Source organism: Miscanthus floridulus, chromosome 8 (genome assembly GCF_019320115.1).
Source record: "Miscanthus floridulus cultivar M001 chromosome 8, ASM1932011v1, whole genome shotgun sequence".
NCBI classification, from domain to species: domain Eukaryota; kingdom Viridiplantae; phylum Streptophyta; class Magnoliopsida; order Poales; family Poaceae; genus Miscanthus; species Miscanthus floridulus.
In genome coordinates, this window is record NC_089587.1 from 66,823,348 (window position 1) to 66,847,509 (window position 24,162).

The 24,162-nt window shown below is 44.4% G+C and overlaps 2 protein-coding genes across 3 annotated transcripts; one reads left to right on the top strand and one right to left on the bottom strand.

Moving 5' to 3' along the window:
- Nucleotides 1-1,161: 1,161 nt before the first annotated feature.
- LOC136472406 (uncharacterized) lies at nucleotides 1,162-6,594 on the bottom strand. Of its 2 annotated transcripts, XM_066470116.1 has the most exons (5): nucleotides 6,303-6,405; nucleotides 3,592-3,640; nucleotides 3,065-3,134; nucleotides 2,946-2,973; nucleotides 1,162-2,588 (listed from the first exon to the last, which is right to left on the bottom strand). In XM_066470116.1, exons 3-5 carry the CDS (start codon nucleotides 3,128-3,130, stop codon nucleotides 1,474-1,476), a joined length of 1,209 nt encoding a protein of 402 aa, XP_066326213.1. In that variant the 5' UTR covers nucleotides 3,131-3,134; nucleotides 3,592-3,640; nucleotides 6,303-6,405; the 3' UTR covers nucleotides 1,162-1,473. The 2 variants fall into 2 exon arrangements, with proteins under 2 accessions (XP_066326213.1, XP_066326212.1); XM_066470115.1 differs by lacking the exon at nucleotides 3,592-3,640 and having other exon boundaries at nucleotides 6,303-6,594.
- Nucleotides 6,595-8,964: 2,370 nt separating this feature from the next.
- LOC136472407 (uncharacterized) lies at nucleotides 8,965-11,624 on the top strand. Its single transcript, XM_066470117.1, has 8 exons — nucleotides 8,965-9,276; nucleotides 9,644-9,779; nucleotides 9,929-9,998; nucleotides 10,102-10,195; nucleotides 10,279-10,492; nucleotides 10,617-10,758; nucleotides 10,966-11,136; nucleotides 11,220-11,624. The coding sequence occupies exons 1-8, from the start codon at nucleotides 9,033-9,035 to the stop codon at nucleotides 11,412-11,414; spliced, it is 1,266 nt and encodes a 421-aa protein (XP_066326214.1). The 5' UTR covers nucleotides 8,965-9,032; the 3' UTR covers nucleotides 11,415-11,624.
- Nucleotides 11,625-24,162: the final 12,538 nt, after the last annotated feature.

Consider the following 24,162-nt stretch of genomic DNA (forward strand, 5'->3'; position numbering starts at 1 on the left):
TTATTTATTATGTGTCTAGACATAGTGCATATCTAGTTAGCAAAAATAACGTATCTAGAAAAGCTAAAATGTCATATAATTTAGAAAAGTCAAAACTGTCAGGTGGCACAATTGGAAGATATGCCAAGGTAGTTCACTGGTTTATATATAAAAATGAAACCAACCGGCAATCTATGAAAGCACGCAGCAGCATCAATTCATTTGGGAGTTGCATGCTACAATATCCATCACAATATCAATTCATTTGGTGGATCATACCTCTTGTGCCTCTCGCTCGCTTCTATCGCGTGAGCCTTCAGTAGTTCAACCTCGTTGGTGATCTCATGGATCGCCATCAGCTTCTTGAACTTGAGGAACAATCCCTTGAAGTTCAATCTCGGATTGCTCGAGGATCGATTACAAAGATGCCAGGGAAAAATGCCCTAGCCGATTCTTTAAATCGTTTTCTACAGACTCTCCACGGTAAAACCTGGAAATGCATCCCGGAAAGCAGCCTGTTGGGGAGGCGCACCTAGGATGGTTTTAAGATTGGTAGGCCACCTAGAACGATCACAAACATCGTTAAGATGGCTTTTTTTTATGAAAATCATAAAGATGCTTACGGAACAACAGATACAAGGGTAGGAAGAACTCAGCAGGTTGGAAAAAAAGATTAGAAAAATAGATGTATTGTATAAAAGATCATTGGATGCCCTCAATGCCAACGGGTTCCCATAAGTCAAAATATAATTTGTGAACGCAATGCCGAATCTGTCACTCCCACGGATGACTATCCTTTCATTGGTGCCTCCAACAATGCGTAGTTTGAGAAAATGCAAACTTGGTAAAGCTCCAAGGATCTTAACATCCGGCAGACTTATACAAAGGATTGACAGTTCTAGCACCGCGAGACATCCAAGCCAATTTGGCACACATCCTTTGAGGTGGAGCCTTTGGTGGCTACAAGAACCAGTAGGGTGATATGAATCCAGAAGCAGAGGGTAAGATCCATCAGAATTTTGCATGCCTCACAAGGGAAAACTCATGGTAGTTTTTGGGCCAAATGGGTAAGTTCAAAATCCCAAAAGAAAGGGCCAAAAAAGAAAGCCAGACTTTTTCTAGTGCCAAGCAAGTAATTTTGTCATATATGCATGTGGGGGGTATGAAAAATTATGTAAAATGTCCACAACCGGACCCGCAAATAGGCAATGACAATATTATTGCTTATTGTCCAAAGTTCCAAATGGTCGGCTGACCGGTTTCCACGCTACAAGGCACAAGAGAACATACACAAGAACAACTAGAGATTCGCATTACAAATTTACAAATGAGAAAGGCACAGGGCATCACTAGAGTCAGTTGACGGCGCGAGCCTGTCAAATTGCAACCCTCCTAAAGTTTCGAGGTTTCTCAGTCTAAAAGGCAATAATCCGAGAACTATCTGGGCAAGGTTTCTCCAAGCCTCCCAAATTATGCACTGTTGCCACACCTTTCCTACAGACCCAGCATCTCCCTGCTTGCTCCTGCCCCCCTCTCTGCTGCGGTAGCCACTGATCCAGATGGTGTTGGTGATTTCATGGACAGCGGCGCCACTATCTGCGTGGGCGCTATTGCAGCTTGCCCCGCCACTGTCACACCCTTGGCTAATATGTCACGGTTAGTAACAGGGGTAGCTATGAGAAGAACGCCCATGTGTTGCGTGCTGTTACCAGCAATAGCTGCTGTTGTGACATTCTCTTGGGAGGTCTCAGACGGCTTTGCTGCCTTTTTGGGCTTCTTGGCCCGGCGTCGTTTTTCTGAAGGGGCAGGCAAAGCTTCAGGGATAGCATTGTCACCACCCAACAAACTCTTCCTGTGGACAGAGCAGAAATCCGTTCCCCATTTTGCGCTTGTAGCACATCCTTGGAACTTGCACCGACTGCCCCCACCATGCTTAATGCAGAAATCTGTGCGTCCTTGAGCACTCTTTGTACATCCTTCAAATTTGCACCGCCTTCCCCCACCATGTCTTATGCAGTAATCGGTGTTCCCTTGTGCGCCCTTTGCACACCCTTCAAATTTACATCTCATACCACCACCATGCCTCACACAGCGGTCACTACGGCCTTGACCACATGCTGCATTTGGGCATTGGGGGATCACACACCGTTTCCCACCTCCATGCCCAATGCACAAAGGTGTGCCTCCATGTGCACCTCTCGTACAGCCCCGTACCATGCAGCCCTTGCTAACACCGCTATGCAACTTACAGTAGATTGAGTTCTCATGTGCTTGCTTGCTGCAGTTTTCGTTCTTGCAAAGCAAGCCTGCCCCAGAGAAGACATATTGTGCAGTCTGACCCGAAGTGTACCCAGAACTATCCTTTAGTTTACCTCGATCATCCCCTTCATGCTTGACATGTAACTCTTGCTCAGTGCATGGCACTGCAATGGAAATAGATCCCTTAAACTGGCTGTCATTAACAGGGGGCACCGATAAACCTGAGCTCTGCATTCCGCTGTGGAGGTGACTGAACTGTTGGCATGACAACTCCCCGCTGTGAGTTTTGCAGTACACTACCCTTCCATCGACAACCTCATTGCACCCAGGTTGCTGGCACCGGTTCCTGTCTGTTTTACAGGAAATCGATACATTAGAAATGTATAAAACACAGTACAATTGATATAAACACAAAACAAATTAGCAAAAAAGAAAAGCTGATAGCAAAACACCACAAACTAAAACTCTAAAAGTAATTGGTCACACCAACATATCATATATTAGCTCCAGAATTCATGATAAAAGATATATATCAACCAACACTAGCACATGAAATGTGTAAGAAAAATAGCTTCATGACTAGTTTGTGGGTTGCACCAACTCAGTGGAACATAAAGTAACAGAATGTCTTCTTGAAATTCCAAAATAAAGGTGTGTCCTTGCAAAATCACAAGCTACGGAGACATTGAGGCATGGAGCAGACATACCACCAAAAGAACCTTCTGCCATATGCATCTGAATTCAAAGAAAAGAACACAGAAAAAATTAGGATGTTGTGATTGATCATATACCTAAACATGGTTCCTTAAAGGACAGACTGAGATACCTTTATACGAGACATATGGTCATGCCCCATTACTGTTGTGTGTTTTTCTACAGAAGTTCCAAGCATAAATCTGTCAGATAATGAAACAGAGATACAATATCAGCAACAGCAGATATATGACTGATTATGGAAAATACCAGGATCCAAATAAGGCTCCCAAACATACACCTGAATGTAGTGTAAATGGATATGTTAAAACAAACAAGAGGACAGTTTGATGATCAAGTAATTTGTGAAATAGCACAATTTGAGTGCTTGAGAATTGGGTTAAATTGGCCATGTTTAATCACTACGATTGGTTGCTATAAGTACAAACATATGGAGAAGGAAAACTGTATTATTTGCAGACCACAAATTTCAGTTTTATTGTTGTACATATGAAAACTTTATCACATATCACCACTACCTAACCTCTTTGTTCTTGGCTACCGGTCTGTAACATGGAAAAACCATGTGAATGAGGTATCTGGTTATATTGCGAGCAATTAGAGGTTCATTACTACACTCCAATCGGTTCTGATCATTACCAAAAGTTGGTGTCCGTATTGTTAACTCCAAACCATTCTTCAACATATACTACATGAGAAATTAACAGTAGTTTCAGGTTTTCAGCAGCAAATAGGTACAATAGAATAAACAAACCATATTCTAATAAACTATTTGGTTATTGAATATAGAAAAATAAGTTCACACTTTGAAAAACTTCTTCCATAAACTTAGTTAATACAACAAGTGAAACAGGACATAAAAATCGAAGAAAGAAAACAGGTAAAATACAAAGGCAAGAAAGAGGTCATAAGCAACAATATCCCACGGTTTCCCTTTACTATCAATATTTAGAATAACTGTAGCGATCACCCAAATTTTTTTTGAGCGAAAAATACAGCAGGGGAGGCCCCCCCTGTGAGATTTTATTAAAAGGCAAAAGCCAGAAACTAAACAGAGGAGAAAGAACAACAAAAACAAAAACCACCCAAGAGGCTAAGGGAGCCATTGGTCAGCTAAGAACTAAGAAAAGGAGTCTATACAAAGGAGGAAAACATAGCGCTTGTCTTCAGACATTCTAAGAGCTTGAAGTCTAGCCTCATCCAAAAAGGAGCATTTCCAGGAGGAGAAAGAGGGTCGTCCTCTGTCAAATATAAAGTTATTTCGCTGCTTCCATATGTGCCAGGCAGCAATGATGAAGATCTCCATAAAGAAGGGATTTTGATATTGCTGTTTCAACTGCATCATCATTTGGAAGAAATCACTTTGAAAGTTCCATTGCATATTCAAGTGTTGCCAGCAGGCCTGACTGAATGGACAGCTGAAGAAGAGGTGGAAAGCAGTTTCCTCAACATTCTGATTGCAGAGAATGAAGATCACCCAAATATTATGAGTATGTTACGGCGTGTATGATGAGGAGATCGCAGGGGAGAGTGGAGTAGGATGGATTGGGAATTGGAACGCAGGGGGTAGCGAGGAAGTGGTGTGGCGGGAGGTTCGCCGGCGGCAGCGACAGAAACGCTCGCAGCCACCGTCGAAGGGGAAACCCGCCCACCTTGGGAGGTTTATTCCTTCTTCGATAATTCCTGATTACATTACTAAGTGTCCTTTATAGATTAGGATCACTTCCTAACAAACACAAATCAATCTCCTAAAAATCCTCCCCTGCCTCTACTTTCTAAACCGCCCAGCCCCCCTCCTAGCCACGGCTGGGCCTGGGCCGGCGCCTATATTGGCCCCCTACGAAGGCGTACAGAACAGAGTAGCGTGTCAATGAAGAACAGAAAGTATTGAATAATGCAAAAAATGCTCCTCAAATGTGGAAAAGTAAACTAAGCGAAATTTATTAGCTAACAACGATAAACCTGACAGCATCTACAGTGCGCACTCAGTAAGTGTCATTGGTTACTTTAGCCAAATTATAAAATTCAGCCTGATAAAATAGTAGGACAGAATAGAGGAAAACGTAAAAAAGCTAATGCATATGTATGACCTAATGGTGTAATGTCTCAAAGATATAAACTAATGGAGAAGTTCCAATGTGTAGCTCCTAATCAAACAATGAACCTTCTCACAGATTTGATCAAAGGACAAAGGGTCAGGCAACCAGCTAAACCACAAGCAATATGTTACAAGCAGTGACTAGGTGCTCCCCCTTGCCCTTGGACAAAGGGAACATACATGGCAGAAAAAAATCAATGCACAACGTCGAAGTCAAAATACAGCCACTCGAATCACTGAAGTAAAAAGGCACTTATATTTATATGGCAACTACTATGAAGGAAAGGAACTGCAAAGTATCTGACTGATATTTTTTTATATGTCAAAGCATGGCTAGTCGTGTGTGGTGCTTAATCAAGAAAAGAGTGTCAGGTTCTTCATGATTTTCTGGAGATGTCCGGCAAAGAAACATCGGCCATAATTGAATTTGGAGAGGTGGTGATATCTTATTAAAGAAAGTATCTTAGGAATTCATAATCCGTTCATATTTGTATGTGCTTACGATTGCAAGATTAATTAATGTGTGTATGGTGGTGCTTTAGTGCCAACCAAGAATAGTAAATGTATGGCACAATAGTTCGAGCATGTCAGGTTCAGTGCCAACAGGCACACCTACTCCTCCTGCCATGAACAAAGAACCGAGTAGCTTTTAAGTGTGCAAATTACAGAGGGCAGTAAGGAGAAAAAAAAGCATAAGCATCACGACAGTAAAACTAACAGTGACCATTTCCCAATCAAATGTGGTAACAATAACGCACATACATACACATACACAAACCTTGGTACGCACAGGCCGTAGCAAACAATTCGGCGAGCAACGGTCAAGGCACGCACTGCATTGGCTAGATGCAAAATAAAAATAGCACAGCCGGTCAGTCACTTTACTGCCTCCTTGCCGAGATCATTACCGAGGCTGTATGGCTAGAACAACAAGGCTCTGAAAACATACGGCGAGCACTAGCTACGCGGAGCACCCACCCACCCAGGAGCGACGATCGGCGCGGCAAATCGCGCGATCAGGGTCTGACTGATCCGCCGAATCAAGGGCGCGCAGCGGACACAGTAAATACACTCGGTAATTTTTGCACACACACAAAAGCAAAGTGATCAGTAGGCATATATACATACACGGAGTATACAGACAGGTTTCTGGTTAGATCAGATCCAGCTAGGGTTTAGGTGGCCGGTTACGCTGACGCACGGCAGGGAGTGAAGGAGGGGAGACGGCGTGGGGTGGGGCTGGCACACGTACCTGTACCGGGTGGGGCGGTCGTCGCCGGCGAAGACCACGGCGGCGGCGGTCGCCACGAGGGAGAGGGCCGCCGATGGGACGGAGGAGGAAATGCAGCAAGGGAAGGGAATGCGGGAGCAATTTGGCACTAGTATAGTATAGTATAGGAGGAGGAGTATTTTTTTAGTAGAAAGAGGAGAGGAGAGGAGAGGGGAGGGGAGAGTGGGCAGCTTCGGCTTTGAGAAGTGCAAGTTGCAGCAGGCATAAACATAAACAATTTGTCTGGCGTCTCTCCTCGTCACCATCGCAATTCGCAGACGCAAAAGGGTTAAGGAAGAAGACACCCCTGATTTGCCTGATTTGCTTTGCATCCCGTTCAGTTCACTGGATCTGGATGGGCCTTTTTCTTTTCTTTTCTTTTCTTTTCTTTTCCTTTCATTGATGAGGTTGACGAACCAGTCTCGTCTGTAACTCGGATTGGGCCGGGATGTTGCAGTGCTCCATAATTTTGGCGGCCCATGTAGTACACCACCTAGTTCCGCACGAAAAAAAAAAGGTCATTTTCGCCTTGCATGCCTGAGTCCTGGCTATCAATAGCATGATTTTAAGAAAAATATGAATATGAATCTAGCTACAAAGTCTAATTGACCTCCCTGAACTATTCCAGTCCGATTTATCTCTCTTGTGGCTGACGTGACGCCGCGTAGGGCGGCTGATGTGCCCCCACATTAGCCAAAATTGCTTTGAAAACAGAAGTTAGACGGTTTTTGCATGTTGGATGGTTTCGGTGGCGGTTTCAGGCTACGTGATGCCACGCTAGTCACACGTACGTGGTAAATCTAATTGTTCGATAGTTTATGGAACAATTGAACTACTTTATAGGAAAGGGAACCTTCCTAAATTTTGGTGTCTTCTTGAAGAGAGGAATCAAACTGCACAAGGTAGAGAGTGTCCAAGGGCACGTTTGGTTCTCTCGGAACCATTTAACCTAATCCAGCAAGGGTGTCGAATGAGGCTAGGCATTTGGTTCTTTGCCCTGGTTACCTTGCTCGTGAGAGAGAGCGAAATCAGCTCGCCGGTCTAGGCGAGGTTCTCGGTTTCCGTGTAAGCAGGCAAGGCGAGGTACAACAAAATAACCAAACGTCCCCCCAACTGTCCACAGCTTCTGCATTAGGAACAAGTATACCTTAGTAGATCGAAGCAAGATACATATATTATTCTGTATCTTACTCTCCATCCCGAAAATAATGCAATTCTCGCTCGCTTTTTGAGTAGTCAAACAATTTTAAATTTGACCAAATTAATATTATTCTATCAATTATGTAATATTTTTTCATATTAAAATCTATTTAGAGGTATAAATGTTGAAGCTTAAGAGAAAAAAATTTGACTTGGTTTGTACGTATAATTGTATTTTTTAGGGGGTATTGTATTTTGCAGCGCACCTACTGTTGGAGGTGGCTTCTGATGTAGCCGTGCCGCCAGTCTTCAGTGTCAGCATTTAGAGTGGTTGGTAATTGTTTGCATTAGCACCGGACCGAGTCCAAGGCATGTGAAGATAATCTGTTTGTTTAATAGGGATTCATGTGAAGCCCAATTGGATTGGATGGACGGCTGTGGTAATCCTTATCCATGCCAAAAGGCTGCTTTGGGAGTTATAGTGGAATCACCAGCATAATACTAGTACTAGTAATAATCAAACTACTTTACTTGTATATAGTATTATATTATAATATATTGTATAATACTATATAGGCTGATAGCAGCCCTTGTGTTGTTGGGTCACAGCAGCCTACCTCATCACCAAGTTCGTCCTATTGTCTCTCCGAATAAATTAGACGACACCTGTGACCAATTGCCACCGCTTTCTTTCCTACCAGCCCATCCCAAATTTAATAAGGTAAGAAACAACTCTTGTTTTGTGGTCAAAGGGTGGAACAAAAGGATAGACAAGAACTACTCCCTCGTTTTTTTTTCTAAAAAAAATACATATCTCGATGTTTAAGAAGTTAAATTTTAAGTATAACTCAATTTATAAAAAAAAATATCACTATTTGAATCTCTAAACATGTTTATTATAAAAAAATATATTACGTATATCACAAATATTTGTAGTTTATATATATATATATATATATATATATATATATATATATATATATATATATATAGTCAAATTTACAAAGAAAATGGCTTTTTAAAAAATGAGATGCGTAGTATTTTTTTCCTAGAACGGAGAGCAACTACATCACACCGCAAATACAAGACCATTTCTTTTCCTTCCAAGTAAATCGGGTCACATCACAAGTTTGTGACCTACTATGTTATTACTCCCTCCATCCAGAAAGAATATAATTCTAGGTTTCAAATGTTGTCTCAAAAAAAATGTAAATGTACACTTGAAATCAACTTTTTCAATAAGATCCACCTATTAAAAATACAACTACGTGTCTAAAAAGTATCATATTCTATTTATTCATGAGAAGAATATTTGGGAATGTAACCATTGTTTTTTAGTTTCTAAAATGATAAAGGGTAAATGAGTAATTTGATATAAACACTAATTTTATCTCGAAAAGTGAGATTTATATGGCGGAGGGAGTATGTTATTATGTCAATCCAAATCCATTGATGCCAACTAAAAAAAACCTCTGATTGTTCAACTTAAGTGTGCCAGGCAGTAGCTGAGTCACTCGCTCCAAGGAAGCATCCATTCCAGCCTGCTGCAGTTGAGTTCAGTTGGTCCAGGACATGGCTATGTCCGCTTCCTCCTCCTCCTCGCGCGCCCTCCTCCGCCGGATCGGCGGCGCGCTCCTCCGCCGCTCCTTCTCCGATGCCACCGCCGGCCCCGACTCCGCCGCCGCGGGGTACCACGTCGCGGGTGGGCCCAGCTACATGCGCGGCGCCGTCTTCTGGGAGCCCGGCCGCCCGCTGACACTCGAGGAGTTCCGCATGCCGCGCCCCAAGGCCGGCGAGCTCCTCATCAAGACCAAAGGTCCCGCCTTTCCTCCCTCCCTTCCATCCCTCCCCCAACTGCTTCTTGCATCACATTGTCGCTACGCTTCGGCTTGCAATCCAGATGAGCCAACTCGGCTGCCTCTGTCCCTAATTCTGAATTGCGACTCGTCCCATGCCGCGTCCATCGGTTGCTAGTGATAGAGGCTGCTTTGGATAACCAAATGCAAAATCTGCTTGATTTGGTGATTGCGCGCCGCCGATGCTTCACTAGAGTCCCAACCATGAGAGTGCGGGGCTGCAGATTGGTGTCTCGGGGGATTCGTTTCGATGAACCGATCTGATTCCTAGCAAGACTAGCATCTTCGTCTGACATTGACATGGTGGTGTTCACCAACTTGGTGCAGCCTGCGGGGTCTGCCACTCCGATCTCCATGTCCTCAAAGGCGAGCTCCCTTTCTCCAGCCCCTGTGTCGTGGGCCATGAGATCACCGGAGAGGTTGTCGACCATGGCACGCACACTCCTGCTGAGATCATCAACAGGTATAGTATATCCATGACAGAGCCACTACTGCCTGAAATGACAGATTTGTTGGTACCATACACCACCAGGGGCTTGTAATTCAGTTCGTCAGGCATCAGGCGCTGTCTTCGTTTCAGAATTCATGGTTCCCTTTCTGAAAACGTTTTAGGTTCCCAGTCGGGAGTCATGTTGTCGGCGCGTTCATAATGCCATGTGGGAACTGCTTCTACTGTGTTAAGGTACAGCCTCTTCGTTGAATTATGGCATCCCTTTCTTTTCTCTCCTGTCTCTATGCTTTTTCTTGCTTATGCAGTTATGCTCACGTGCATTGATTTGATACAGGGCCAAGAAGATCTGTGCGAGTCTTTCTTTGCATATAATCGTGCAAAGGGGACGCTCTATGATGGTGAAACACGGCTGTTTCTAAGGGGCAATGGTAACCTGAGGAAACATATTCTCATCATACATCAGTAGCACTGCAGTATTATTGTACTAGGCTCTGAAATTTTCCATCTGCAGGGAAACCGGTGTACATGTACAGTATGGGAGGGCTTGCAGAGTATTGCATCGTGCCAGCCAATGCGCTTGCAGTTCTCCCTGACTCGTTGCCATACACAGAATCAGCGATTTTAGGATGTGCAGTGTTTACCGCGTATGGTGCCCTGAGGCATGCTGCTGAAATGCGGGCGGGTGATTCGGTAGCTGTGATTGGAGTTGGAGGGGTTGGATCAAGGTCAGCTGATGCCTGATAAATTTGAGAACCTTTCTCCATTTATTTTTGGGACTATGAATGCACAGACATGACCATTCTTCCTCCCTCTTACTTGTATCTTAAAAGTAGATCTTTTGTTTTGCAGCTGTTTACAGATAGCAAAAGCCTTTGGAGCTTCCGAAGTCATTGCAGTGGATGTTCTTGATGAGAAACTCCAGAACGCTAGAACACTTGGCGCAACCCACACTGTAAATGCAGCAAAAGAGGATGCTGTTGAAAGGATAAAGGTATGTGTCGATTGTCAAAGTTTGTGATCTATCAATGAAGTTCAGAAACTAGTTCTATATATCTACTTCATTATAAGTCCTGCCATTGCTTATCTTGTGTTTTTTCAGTTTTTCTTTTTCTTCAAGGGGGCTATGTTAAAATGTGCATATTGAACTTTTCAGCTATATATTGATCCTACTCAGATGTGAATGCCTTGCTGTTCACAGGAAATTACTGATGGTAGGGGTGTGGATGTGGCTATAGAGGCACTTGGTAAGGCATTAACATTTTCCCAGTGCGCCAAAAGCGTACGTGATGGAGGCAAAGCTGTTATGATCGGGCTTGCTGCAGTAAACGTAATGGGGGAGGTCGATATAACCCGTCTTGTCCGACGACAGGTTCGCAATCGGCTGGCTTCCACCTTTGTATTGCATTGCATGCATGGTTCCTTGTTCATCTTCTCATGTTTACTTGGAACCAGGTGAAAATCATTGGTTCATACGGCGCAAGGGCCAGGCAAGATCTTCCTCAGATAGTGAAGCTCGCGGAGAGTGGCGCCTTCAATCTCCAGAACACCATATCAAGGAAATGCAAGTTTGAGGAGGTGAATGGCGCCTACGAGGATCTCAATCAGGGCAAGATCGTCGGGCGAGCTGTCGTTGAGATCATGGAGTGATGACTGACGAGGTGATCAACCCTGTGGTTCCAAGCCTGGGTCACACAATAATAAAGTGCGCGTGCTCTTTGACAGCATTGTCAAAATCCGTTAATGAGAAGATGACCGAGCTGTATATGGAGATGCGCACTGTGTGCGTGTGACAAAGTGTGTTACTGGAATTAACATTTGCCCTTGTTATTTCTGTTCAGAATGAAAATTTACTGTTGCAAGGAATCTGATCTGTTTCCTGAATACCAACCAGTTCCTGAGCCTACACCGATAAACAACTGTAGTTATGAACTGTTAGGCCACCTTACCAATTATCCTTCAGAAAACAACGCAACAAAATGATTCCACAAACTAACCGTCAACTCTGGAAGCCATAAAATGAAAACCATCAGGGCAAGGAATGCCAACCGAGTTTACACTACATAGTCAAAAGCATCAGCTACAAAACTTTACCAAGGCCTGTGTATCTTGCTCACAGATCACAGATCATCGGATTGAAAACACCAGCCAAATTTTTCCTAAAACATGTAACATAAATGGGCTTGAACTAGAGCCACTACGATAGTATGTGGGCACTCGACCGGATCCTTGGCCAACAAAAGCATGTGATTGCCTCAATCTTCTATCCTCTTATAGAAAAGAAGGAAAGCCTCGTGCTTGAGGACTTCGTCTAGAGAGACTTCTGTGACGGTATCATTGTCTGCACAGAACCATGAGGAAGAAGGGCTGCTGCTCGGCTCCTGCTCACTTGCAATCCTGCTTCCTCTCACATAAGCGACGCAGCGCCCCTCCGCTATGGAGCTCCCAATGTGCTCAATGACACCAACTAGACGATATCTGGTATTGTCTTTGTCCTCAGACCTGAAGATTTGAGAAATAATAATAAAAAAGAAAAACCAAGCTAATCCTATGAAATGCTATATAGCTATAAACATTGCTATTGACATATATCCAGTGACTAAACAACAAGTAATCAAATTTCAACATATAAGGCTCCTCAACTACTTGAAAGTGCCACCAGAAAATGCTAAGTTGTTCATATAGTACATCTATCACTGAGTACTAACACTGGGTATATCAAGTGACTAATTAGAAAATGCTGGGCATTATAGCCAACAATCCAAAAGTCTAATAATAAACGGTTGCCAGGTTAGGCATTTGAATGTGCATTCTCAAGAAACAAAAAAGGAATGTCCACCTGTAGCCAGTGATACAGTGCTGCAAGGAGTTTGTGATGCACTGTGTTGTAAATATGATAGGAGATTTTTTCCCCAACAAAAAAAGCTCAAATCACAAAGCCCTCAAGCAGTTTCCAACTAATTAAAAACCAGATCACAACAGCTAGATAGCATGGCTCTGAATTCTGATCCAAACACAGCTATGAAACATTCAAATTCAGCTTTTATTAGAGCCAACAGTTAAATTCAGTTGATTCTCGAACTCCAAATACAATTAGTTTCACATAGACACCTGATCCCATTTTTCATCTATCTACGCACAAAAATGAAAAAAGGTTCCGTAGCTGTTCCAATTTGCTGAAAGAAGGTTTGCGCTCAAAAAAAAAATTTGCTGAAAGGAGGAGTCACATACAAATACAACTTTTTTTTGATATGTTGCATATGGCATCTACTTTTTTGGGACTGACAGGCTTTGTTGTTGTTGTTGTTGTTGCATATGGCATCTGTATGTGATCCATCACCATGAAATTACACTCCCAGCCAGCAAGTCATGTGATTGTCAAATGGTAGAGGCCAATTTCCCATGTCCATAGCGCTGTCTGAGTCTCGAAAAATTGTAACTAAACTTCTCTAAGAGATCTTTGTTTTGTGCCATTTTAAGTCCTTTCAAACTTTTTCAATCTGCTGAACTTTTTATGCAGATCCTACTAAGATCACACTTGGGTCACCAGCAGTGACCAAAACACGAAGAAACAAAAGGAAGAATAAAAGAAAACCAAATGGCACAAGATAAAGTGAGAAATTGCCAGGACCTCAAATAAATTTACTTCTAGCGCTACTCCAGGATAAGCAATGGCCACTTGTAACTCTTTTAATTTAGAGACATTAGAGTAGTTACTTGAACAAATCCTTGGTGAACACAGTCTTGGACAGCTCCATCATCTATCTGATGGCTGCATCCCTCCTCCCCCAAGGCCACCCTGGTCGCTCTGGACAGCATCTGGACTAGTAGCGACTGCACCAGAGGAGCAGTGCCTTGTAGCCTGCATTCAGGTTTGCCTTCCCAAGGAAACTGGTGGTTTTAGAGTACGTGACATCGGTTTGCATAACCAGTGCCTATTGCTCAAACGCATCCACTGACTGCATCACTACAGGCCACAGCGACTCTGCTTGGGTATGCTAAGCTCACCAAGGAGTCAAACATTGCAACCCTGCAGGGGCCTACTACTAAGGTGCACACTGGGATGCCTTGAGATCCTCACCACTGTCACTGGGTAATGGCTTACAGGTGTCTGGGATGGCACCTGGCTTGACACCAATCCCCTCTCAGTGCTCTACCCTGCCATCCACTTTCATGCGGTGTGGCTAGACACATCTGTCAGAGACATTCTGAGCACTGGCCTGCATGAATGTCTTGCTGCCCATCTGTCCAGAGTGGCTGCTACCTGCCAGCGAACTTGAGCAGCCGGCGGCCCACCAGCACAGAGTCACCCTAACTGAAGAACCAGATCAGCAGCATTGGGCGCCCTGATGCCTGGCTTTCTGCACCCGTTGTCCCTTTGCAGACACAATGGGTATCATCAAGTCAGGGCTTGTCTACAAGGCCATCTCAGGGCATGGAGAGGGAGCTGAGTTCTTTGCAATTGTTTGGAGGAATTGTGTGCCACTGCACGTTCAGTTCTTCAGGTGGTTGCTGTTGCAGTCATGGATCAAATGCAAGGTCAGCCTCAGGCAGAAATGCATTGTGGATGATGACACTTGTGCGGTGTGTGGCACAACCAGTGACACTGCCAATAATCTGATCTTCACTTGTCCCTTCTCCCAAGGCCTTTGGTCTGCTGTAGGATTAGCTGCTCACAATGCTCAAGCAAACAAACACTCTTTAGCGCGTCTCCTGGCAAGCTTGCAGTCCCTGCAGCCTGCAGCGCGCTACAATGCATTCATCCTCCTCTTCTGCTGGAAGTTGTGGAAGCATCGCAATGAAGTGGTGGTCAACACAATGGCGCCTTCACGACGGTGTCTCCTTGTGGCATGCAAAGCTACAGCTATGGCGCAGCTCTGACGCTGTTGCATATGAGTTCATAAAGCAAGTACCGTAAACACTTGGTGTACTGTTCTGTTCCCGCTATATGGCTTAATTCTGAACTTATGCTGCAACTAAAACTGTAACTGAGTGAGAATCCTCACGATTTCATAAGCATTTTCACTATAACATCATCATATATATTCTGGTAGCAAGGGCTCAGCATTTTGATAACGAATCTAGAGTAACCTGTAAAACAACAAAATGTGTGTGAGGTCGATATTAACACCACCATGTTCGTTAATTTTAACAGTCCATATGAACAGATAATCAATTAATGAGAAAACAATGGAATAACTAAACCCAATAGACACTGAACAAAACTAAAAGTTGAATCACCATAACGCACAGTTCACCCTATACCAGCAGGTGTATCATCCGAATGGCAGGAGAAATTAAAAGGAATGTGCCCCATAAATTCACTACTCTCCATCATCACAAGAGCACGCATGCACTGAATATGATTAGACTCAAGAGAAACGACATCATCTGCTTGTCACTTCACTGAATGGCAAAATTGCAGTTCCTCAATTACACACAATTTGATCCGGAAGCGAAATGCAAACTTTGCGATTGGGAATACACGGGACCAGCTCAAAGCTCATCTCTCCCCTCCTGCCGTCCCCTTTCCGGCAGTAACTGAAGCACAAAGCGAGTCGAAAGGGAAGGGGAGGGCACACCTTGGCTTGTCGAGGCATGGTCCTAGTAGCCAGGAAGAGGAGGCCGGCGAGGCGGAGGGGAGGTGGCGGGCACGCCAGGGGAGAAGTGCGGTGGAGACGCGGAGAGGAGGAAGGGCCGCGGCGGCGGCGGCCCCGGCAGGGGTCGTCGTATTGCGGGTGACGACAAGGTGGGGTTCATCCTGATTTACCCTTTTTTTTCAACTAACATTTGCTTTCTCTTTTTTCCTGTTTGAGAAAAGGAAAAAAAAGATGGAAGGCACATGAAGCGACTTTTTTCAACTAAAAACTTTTCTGAGGAAAAAACTGTTTTCAATTAAATAACAACAATGCTCCTATCAGGACGTCTCCATCTTCTAAAAAAATCCCCACTCCGTATCCGCTCATCCCGTAACCCCCGAGGCCGCAATGCAAGATTCCGCCTCCGAATTCAAGCACACCGAGGCCGAGCTGCCCGAGAGGCACCCTGCCCGTCGCTGCCCTGCGCCCCTGCCTACGCCTGGCACTCGTCACCGAGCGGGGCTATGTGCGTGGCCACCCTACCCGTCGCTGCCCCGCGCCCCCACCTAGGCTTGGCGCTCGTCACCGAGCCAAGCTGTGTGCGTGGCCACGTGGCCGTTCATCCGCCGGCCCCCTTCCCCCACTACGCGCCCGTCTCCCGCCGTGCCATGCCCTCCCTCCACCGTGTCATGCCCTTCCCCCACCGTGGAGACCCAAGCTTGCTAGCTACCACAGTTCCCCACCAGGTTGGCCATGCTGTCGACGGCGCCATGTGTTTGTTTCAGGTGTGTTTCAGAAGTTATTTCCAAGTGTTTCATTTGTATGTTGCGTATGCTGCAATGACTATTGTAGCACCCTCGGTGTTACACTGTACAGTTTTTGCTAAAATACTGCATGAGCATTATACTTGTGTGTACATGTATGTAATATAGGGTATAAAGCAATATATGGAACTTGAAACGTTCATTTGAAATATGAAACGCATGTTACATTTCATGTCGTGTTGTATTACTTAGGGCTCTAAATGAATTTTTATTGAACGGAAATGCTATGGGACGCATATATGAAACTTTGGTAAAGTTTGTAGCATGATCTTTGTAGGCGACAATGAAATACGTGCGGTCGAGAACGGGGTTCGCTAGCTAGTGTATCGAATGGCTTGGAAATCAAACTCGACGTGAATCCGATCTTGTTTTGGTTGAAATTCCTAAGTCGTGAAATGGGTCGACGAAGCCATGTTCGACAATTTTTGTAGAACGATCAGGTTAGGTAGTGGTATGGTTTTGGGATTTCTTTTAGTAGCCTGATATACCAGCTAGAGCGTAAAATAGGTGGTGTAGCTACTAGATCATCGAGTTAGCTTTTTGAGCAACTTTAAAATGCATGCAAAGCATGTTCCCGGTCGGTTTCGGTGTCTAGGCGCGGTCACCGTGACCCGGCCGGTGTCGTCGCTCGCCCAGGCGTGCCCACACGCACCGCCGCGTCGACCGCACTGCCGCTGCCGCGCCTGGTGTAAGGAAAATGGACCCTAGGCCCATTTACTTTGAATTTTGATGTTTGATGACCAACACAACTAAATTAGACTAATGAATTTGCAAGTGTTTGTTTTGTAGTTCAATAGGGTGCAAGACGTGACTTGGACAAAGACGACGTGATGATCCGAGGATCAACACCATAAGCAAGACCTTAGGAGTATAAGAGAAGACCCAAGATATCAAGTAAAGTCTAAGCACGAAGATAGAAACCAAGCCGCACGCAAGATCGTGAAAAAATGAGGTCACAGAGGTGACCGGACGCTGGAAGAAAGTGACCGAACGCTCCGATCAGTGGCTCGGCAACAGCAGGCGTCAGCAGCAGTGACCAGACGCTGAACAAATAAATCGATTGGACGCACCGATGGCACTATTCATCAGTCTGACAACACACTCAGCAAGTGACCGGACGTTGGCGGCAAACCGACCGGACGCAGGACAACAACGTCCGATCGAGTACAGAGAGGTTCCAGAGCGGTAAAATTACGACCGGACGCGTTCGGTGGCAAGTGACCGGACACTGGCAGCGTCTGATCAGTTGTTCGCGGCTCCAACGGTCGGGACGACCGGACGCATCCGATCAGGACGACTCCAGCGTCCAGTCAGTAGCAGAAAAGCGGGATTTCGTCCCCAACAGCTACTTTCTCAGTGGGGCTTATAAATACAACCCCAACTGGCCATTTGGTATAAGTGGAGCTGAGAAAACATATCAAGGGTGTTGATACACCATTTTAGTGATCTTCACTTGAATAGTGCTTAGTATTTTATTAGGTGATTAGCGTAGGTGCTTTGCGAAGTGCTTAAGTTGATTGGACCACCGCTTATGCGCTTGCTCTAAGTTTAGGCCTAGTGTTTAGTGAGGTTTGCATACCTCTTACCACTCGGTACTTGCGCGCACCATTATTGTACATCGAAGGGGCTTGTAGTCTTGCGAGATCACACCAACCTCGTTTGTGGTGTGGCCGCCACCGTGTACCAGATGGAACAAGGCCAGCGGCGTTTCGGTCGAAAGCTTGATAGTAAAGATGGCTTGGAGCATCTGGGAGAGGCTTGTCGGAAGGCATGTCAGAGACCCACTTGCGCGTGGGGAAGGCCTGAGGCTATCCATAGAGTTACCCGACTGGGAGCTTAGCTCTTGTGAGGGATTCCTTACGAGGGGCTCCAACGAGGACTAGGGGAAAGCTTGCGCGCTTCTCGATACCTCAATAAAAATACCAGAGTCGTCGATGGGAGTTTGCATATCTCTACCTAGCTCTTTAGCTTCCTCATTTACATTGATTATATTACTCCTTTTTGTGGTAGAGATAGCAATACTCTAGCAAAATCATAGTTGCACATTTAGATAGTTTATCTTTTGCATAGGTTTTGCTAGGGTTAGTAAAAGAGGCCATAGTTTAGAGTTAGATTTTTAAGTTGTCTAATTCACCCCCCCCTCTTAGGTGTCACGATCTTCCTTTCAATTAGTATCAGAGCTGGTAGGCTCAATTTGGACCTTTGGCTTAACCGTCGTTGAGCCAATGCTATTTAGAGTGGTTGGAATGGATATCTCTAGGCCTCCGCACTTTGACGGCACTAACTTCCGCTATTATAAAGCTAAAATGGCTTGCTACCTTGAGGCGGTTGATTTGGGTGTTTGGAGAGTCACTCGTGATGGGATAAAACCCATTAAGAATCCTAAAAAACCCACAAAGAGTGATGAAAAAGAAATGCATTTCGATGCTAGAGCTAAAAATTGCTTATTTGATTCTTTTAGCATGGACATATTTAACCAAGTGTTCACTTTAAATACGGCACATGAAATTTGGTTAAAACTTCAAGAGCTCCATGACGGCACATCTAATGTCCGTGAACAAAAACATTGTCTAGCTAAACAAAATTATGATTCCTTTACAATGAATGATGATGAGCTTGTTCATGATATGTATTCTCGCTTGAATCTAATTATCAATGAGCTCCATTCAATAGTATTAACAAAGCTAGATGATGCGGACATCGTGAGAAAGATCATCTCCGTGCTGCCACAAAAAAAATATGCAAGCATCATCACCATCCTTCATAATATGGAGGACTTAAGTACTATGACCTCGGCCATAGTCATTGGCAAGATAGTGGCATTTGAAATGTCACACAAGATGGGTCAAGAAGAAGCCTCTTCATCAAGCAAAGGCAAAGCTCTTGCATGTGGCAAGAAAAAGAAGATGAAGGGTAAGCAAGTTGAGACAAGCTCAAGCTCAAGCTCCTCAAGTGAAGATAAAGAAGAAGATGAGGATGATGAAGATTCAAGTGATGATCAATCTTTCTCCTCCACCTCCGACCTTGATGAAGAATCAATCAAATTAATCAACAAGGTAGAGAAGATGATCCAAAGGCTCAATGTTAAGGGTGTGCCCATCCAAATTTAAGATATTATCTTCACTAATCAAAGAACTGAGCAAAGAAAAATAGGATGCTATGGATGCGGTGAGTTGGGACACTTTATGGAAGTTTATCCAAATAAGCCCACACCCAAGACAAAGAAGAAGGCGTGTAAGAACCGAGCCCTCATATCAATAAGGTCATGGGATGATTCTTCAAGTGAAGAAGAACACAATCACAAGAGGCAAGGGTGCAAGCACTCATCATCAAGCTCTTCACGTGTGTGCCTTATGGCACGAGGTAACGAAAGTTCATCCTCTAGTGAGAGTGAGAGTGATAATGAAATGCCTTCTTATGAAGAAATTGTGCAGCAAAATCTTAATTATGCTAAAGTTTGCACTAGTCAACTAAAGAAGCTCGGAAAAATAAAATAAAAGCTAGATAGTTCACAAGAAGCATATAAAACTTTGCTTGAACAATATGAGAATTTTACTAATCTCAATATTGAACTATCTACTAAAATTGAGCAACTTAAGGCTAGTGCAACAACAAATACATGCACAATTGATAATGAGCAACTTGTTAAGAAAAATTAAAAATTAAAAGAAAAATTAGCTAGCTCACAAGATGCTTATAAAAGTTTGCTTGCTAAAATGAAAACCATGTGCAAACATTATGATGAGCTAACTAATAAAGTTGCTAATTTTGAAGCCGTTAGTACAACTCCCACTAAGGCATCTAAAAGAAAAAAGTTCTAACATGTCTAAAAAAGATGTCTCTACTTCTTATAATGATTTATGTTTAGACCCATCCTTGTGCAACCAAGTTTGTGTTGAGAAAGTTATTATAGATACATGCACACAAGAGGTTGCAAAGGAGAATGAGCAACTCAAGCAAGAAGTAGCTCGCCTCACCAAGGACTTGACTCAAGTAAAAGGCAAGGCTAAGCAAGCCCAACTTCATCAAGAAAATACCATCAAGGGAGTGAAGAAGCTTGATGAAGGATAAACCGTGGTTTGCTACGTATGCCATAAAGAAGGTCACAAGTCCTATGAGTGTAAGGTGAAGAATGAGGGAGGAGCAAAGAAAAAAGAGAAGAAGCAAACAAGCAAGCTCTCCAACATCTACACCAACAAGGTGAACAAGAATGCCTCTACACCTTATCTCTTGAAGAAAAAGAAAAATGACAAGGTGGTGGCCATCAAGGTGAACAAGCAAGCCAACAATGGGGTCAAACGCTTTTGGGTGACAAAGGAAATCATCTCCAACATGAAGAGCACCAAAAAGGTTTAGATCCCGAAAGGGAAGTAAGAAGTCCATAGTCAAACGCTTTTGGGTGACAAAGGAAATCATCTCCAACATGAAGAGCACCAAAAAGATTTGGATCCCGAAAGGGAAGTAAGAAGTCCTATGGACTTCAGGGAATTTAAAGACTTGGCAAAGTTTGGATGCATTTTATGGGGTGCATCATGATGGACAAAATCATTGCCAAGTGGGTTAGTGAATACTATGAACCCAAATTCCCCTTCCCATGTTAGGTAACTAGATTCAATTTACTTCAATTGGTATTAGATTTAAATTTTCCTATAATTGGTATCTTTTAGCATCTAGTTACTCTTCATGCCTAGGTTTGCATTTGCATGCTTATATCTTTTGTTATGCATACACTAGATATATCATATGGTAGGCTTGCTCAGTTTTACTCTTAACCTTTGGAGCAAACCTACATGGTTTAAAATTGCTTAGAAGCATGACACATAGCTTGTCTTACATTTGTTTATCTAATATGTGCCAAAGTCCAAATTATAGATAATCTCTCCCGGATATCACCTCCAAAAATGACTCTCACATTCATGTGATGTCATCTTTCAAGTGGTATTTTTTATTCTAGAATCAATGTGCATGTTTTCTATAAGTATTCCACACTTGTGTGCACAAATTTAGGGGGAGTTTACTCTACAAGTTGGATACCTTGAGACTAATACCTTTTCAAGCTTATCATGTGTGTAGTAGTCTCATTGCAAGAAAAATGGAGTCCCCAAAGTTAAGCATCATACTTTAAAGATCCACCACCGGTTGCAAGTGGTAGAAATCAAATTTGTTTCCACATGTGGTATGTCTAAACCAATATTATCATGTTGATTTTATTTTGATATTTATATGCTTTCTCCATGCATTATATAGATTAAATTCCCTTGAGCAAAAATTTGCCAATTATGCATATGCTTTGTTTTCTACTATATGTATGCATATATTTAGGGGGAGCTTAGTCTATATAATGTGAGAGTCAAATTTTGTGATCTACTTCACTCTACACTCAAAGGATCACAAAGTTTGACCCTCCCTTGTGCTACTAATGTCTTTCTTTTTTGTGTTTAATTCCAAAGGGGGAGAATTTAGAGGACCAAAAGCAAGCATTAATTTATAGTAATGGTCCGAAAAAGGGAGGATAGTGGATTATGGATTAGCCTATGTAATGGGAAAAATTTATAGGAAGCAATGCTTAAATTCATAATACCACATGGGGACATTTGCAAGGGCAAGATAAGTTTTTATATAGTCTTACAAAGTAGTATCTTTTAGCATCATATAATCTTGCCCCTTGCATTGCATCCTAGCAAGTAGGTAGTTTTTTAAATTTCAAAATTCTATTATTTGCTTGCTTTGGTCGTGTTGTCATCAATCACCAAAAAGAGGGAGATTATAAGAAAAATAGACCCTAGGACCATTTACTTTAGATTTTGGTGTTTGATGACCAACACAACCAAATTAGACTAATGAATTTGCAAGTGTTTATTTTATAGTTCAATAGGGTGCAAGACGTGACTTGGACAAAGGCGACGTGATGATCCGAGGATCAACACCATAAGCAAGACCTTAGGAGCACACGAGAAGACCCAAGATATCAAGTAAAGTCCAAGCACGAAGATAGGAACCAAGCCGCATGCAAGATCACGAAGAAACAAGCTCACAAAGGTGACCGGACGCTGGACCGGACGCTAGAAGAAAGTGACCAGACACTCCAATCAGTGGCTCGGCAACAGCAGATGCCAGCAGCAGCGACCGGACGCTGAACAAATGAATCGACCGGATGCACCGATGGCACTGTTCATCAGTCCGACAACACACTTAGCAAGTGATCGGACACTGGCGGCAAACCGACCGGACGCAGAACAATAGCATCCGATCGAGTACAAAGAGGTTCCAGAGCGGTGAAATTGCGACTGGACGCGTCCGGTGGCAAGTGACCGGACGCTGGCAGCGTCCGATCAGTTATTCGCGGCTCCAACGGTCAGGATGACCAGATGCGTCCGATCAGGACGACTCCAGCGTCCGGTCAGTAGTAGAAAAGCGGGATTTCGTCTCCAACGGCTACTTTCTTAGTGGAGCTTATAAATACAACCCCCAACCGGCCATTTGGTATAAGTGAAGCTGAGAAAACATACCAAGGGTGTTGATACACCATTTTAGTGATCTCCACTTGTTGATACACCATTTTAGTGATCTCCACTTGTATAGTGCTTAGTGTTTTATTAGTTGATTAGAGTAGGTGCTTTGCGAAGTGCTTAGGTTTATTAGACCACCGCTTATACGCTTGCTCTAGGTTTAGGCCTTGTGTTTAGTGGGGTTTGCATATCTCTTACCACTCGGTGCTTGCGCGCACCATTGTTGTACATCGGAGGGGCTTGTAGTCTTGCGAGATCACACCAACCGCATTTATGGTGTGGCCACCACCGTGTATCGAAAGGAACAAGACCAGCGGCGTTTCGGTCAGAAGCTTGATAGTGAAGACGTCGAGGAGCATCCGAGAGAGGCTTGCCGGAAGGCACGTCGGAGACCCACTTGCGCGTGGAGAAGGCCCGAGGCTATCCACGGAGTTACCCGACCAGGAGCTTGGCCCTTGCAAGGGATTCCTTGCGAGGGGCTCCAACGAGGACTAAGGGAAAGCTTGCATGCTTCTCGATACCTCAGTAAAAATACCAGAGTCATCGACGGGAGTTTGCATATCTCTACCTTGCTCTTTAGCTTCCGCATTTATATTGATTATATTACTCCTTTTGTGGTAGAAATAGCAACACTCTAGCAAAACTATAGTTACACATTTAGATAGTTTATCTTTTGCATAGGTTTTGCTAGGGTTAGTAAAAGAGGCCATAATTTAGAGTTAGATTTTTAAGTTGCCTAATTCACCCCCCCTCTTAGGCGTCACGGTCCTCCTTTCACCTAGCTCTACCCGCTCGCACATGCGCACGTTGGACCCAGCTAGCCTGGCCGCTCTGCCTCGCCGTCGCGTCGCACTACACCACGGTCGCGCTGCGCATCGTTCGTCGCTGCCGCGCTGGCCGACCCTGCCGCTAGCCTCGCACTGTAGGCCGTGCCATCGTTGCTACGCCTAGGATGCCACGCACACATAGGCACGACATGCACGCACACACTCACGCACAGCCGCACGGACCCATACCGCTGTGCCGTGCACTGACCGCTCTGCCGCCTCGCGCTCGCCTGACGGTGCCGTGCGTGCGGGGCCACGCTTGGCTCTACCCACACGTCGCCTTGCCATGCGTGGGAGTGCCACCTGCTCATGTCATCGCTTTGGCTCATCAACACTGCGCTGTTGCTTCCCCTGGCCGGCGCCATCCACTACGGCGCAGTGCCGTGCCGCCGTCGGCTTGCGGGTTGTGACAGTGCGGCCAAGCGTCTTGTGCACGTCTTGTTGTTCCCCATCGCCCGTGCGTGCTTGCGCTTTGAGATGACGGCCACGTCCGCCACGACAACGCCGGGCCAACCTTGCCTAACTTCCCTGTTTCCTCTGTCGCCGGGCCGTGCCGAGGCAAGCTCACAGCGTCGGCCAAATCCATGAAATTGTGTGCGCCCATGGATGGAGTAGAGACCTAGTTACGCGTCGATCACTTCCACTGCTGCTGCTAGCCA